This window comes from Lagopus leucura, unplaced genomic scaffold, assembly GCF_019238085.1.
Source record: "Lagopus leucura isolate 7727_CA_CO unplaced genomic scaffold, USGS_WTPT01 Super-Scaffold_100021, whole genome shotgun sequence".
In the NCBI taxonomy this organism is placed as follows: Eukaryota; Metazoa; Chordata; class Aves; order Galliformes; family Phasianidae; genus Lagopus; species Lagopus leucura.
In genome coordinates, this window is record NW_024962274.1 from 10,095,977 (window position 1) to 10,097,454 (window position 1,478).

The 1,478-nt window shown below is 71.4% G+C and overlaps 1 protein-coding gene across 1 annotated transcript; it reads left to right on the top strand.

Annotated features, from left to right (window-relative positions):
• Positions 1-354: 354 nt before the first annotated feature.
• On the top strand, positions 355-1,302 carry FOXL2 (forkhead box L2). Its single transcript, XM_042878245.1, has one exon. It carries the CDS (start codon positions 359-361, stop codon positions 1,274-1,276), a length of 918 nt encoding a protein of 305 aa, XP_042734179.1. The 5' UTR covers positions 355-358; the 3' UTR covers positions 1,277-1,302.
• The last annotated feature ends 176 nt before the right edge of the window (positions 1,303-1,478 follow it).

The window sequence follows — 1,478 nt, forward strand, 5'->3', positions numbered from 1 at the left end:
GCGTGTGCGCGGGGCCGAGCGCCGTGACTGCGGGCTGAACCCGGCCGTGCCCAGCGGCTCGGCGGCGATAGGGGAGCGGGCTCCTGACGAAAGCGGAACTCGGCCGGGCCCATACAAATCAGAAAAGAGCCTGGCCGCCGCGGCAGAGGGGAGCGGAGCCCGCTGGGGCAGGGACGCCGCCGCCGCGCTGCACGGACCCGCGGCGCCGCGAGAGGCGCCGAGCGAGCTCCGTCCCGGCCCCGGCCCCGGCTCCGGCGAGCTCCCGACGGGACGGCCGCCAGCAGCAGATCTCTGCACCCGCACCGCTCCGCACCGGCACAGCTCCGCGCCGGCACCGCGGCGCGCGGCCGCGGACACCATGATGAGCGGCTACGCGGACGGCGAGGAGGACGCGGTGGCGATGCTGGCCCATGACGGCGGCGGCAGCAAGGAGCCGGAGCGGGGCAAGGAGGAACTGAGCGCCGAGAAGGGCCCCGAAAAGCCGGACCCGTCGCAGAAGCCCCCCTACTCCTACGTGGCCCTGATCGCAATGGCCATACGGGAGAGCGCCGAGAAGAGGCTCACGCTGTCCGGGATCTACCAGTACATCATCAGCAAGTTCCCTTTCTATGAGAAGAACAAGAAGGGCTGGCAGAACAGCATCCGCCACAACCTCAGTCTCAACGAGTGTTTCATCAAGGTGCCCCGCGAGGGCGGCGGGGAGCGCAAGGGCAACTACTGGACGCTGGACCCCGCCTGCGAGGACATGTTCGAGAAGGGCAACTACCGCCGGCGGCGGAGGATGAAGCGGCCCTTCCGGCCGCCCCCGACTCACTTCCAGCCCGGCAAGAGCCTCTTCGGCCCCGACGGCTACGGCTACCTCTCCCCGCCCAAGTACCTGCAGTCCACCTTCATGAACAACTCGTGGCCGCTGCCGCAGCCCCCCGCGCCCGTGCCCTACGCCTCCTGCCAGATGTCCGGCGGCAGCGTCAGCCCCGTCAACGTGAAAGGACTCTCGGGCCCTGCCTCCTACGGCCCCTACTCGCGGGTGCAGAGTGTGGCGCTACCCGGCATGGTGAACTCCTACAACGGCGTGGCCCACCCGCACCACCCGCACGCCCACCACCCGCAGCAGCTGGGCCCGGCCAGCCCCGCGCCTCCCGCCGCCCCGGCCGCGAACGGAGCCGGCCTCCAGTTCGCCTGCGCCCGCCAGCCCGCCGAGCTGTCCGTCATGCACTGTTCCTACTGGGAGCACGACAGCAAACACGGCGCCCTGCACTCCCGCATTGACATCTAGGGAACGGGTCCCCGCCGCCGCCGCGCGACGCCCGCTCCGGCTGCGGACGTCCCTCTCCGTGCCCGCCGCGGCGGGCGGGCGGCTCCCGGTTGGCGCGGTCTGTCCGCCGGTCCGTCTGTGTGTGTGTGTCTGTCTTCGGAGAGGCCTCGGGGTCGGCTTTTTGTCGCTTTATTTCTGGGGGCGCGGGGGACGCGGGGGACGG

What these genes read in the sequence shown, in the direction of transcription:
- FOXL2 (XM_042878245.1), top strand. Translation starts at nt 359, where the DNA reads ATGATGAGCGGCTACGCGGACGGCGAGGAGGACGCGGTGGCGATGCTG.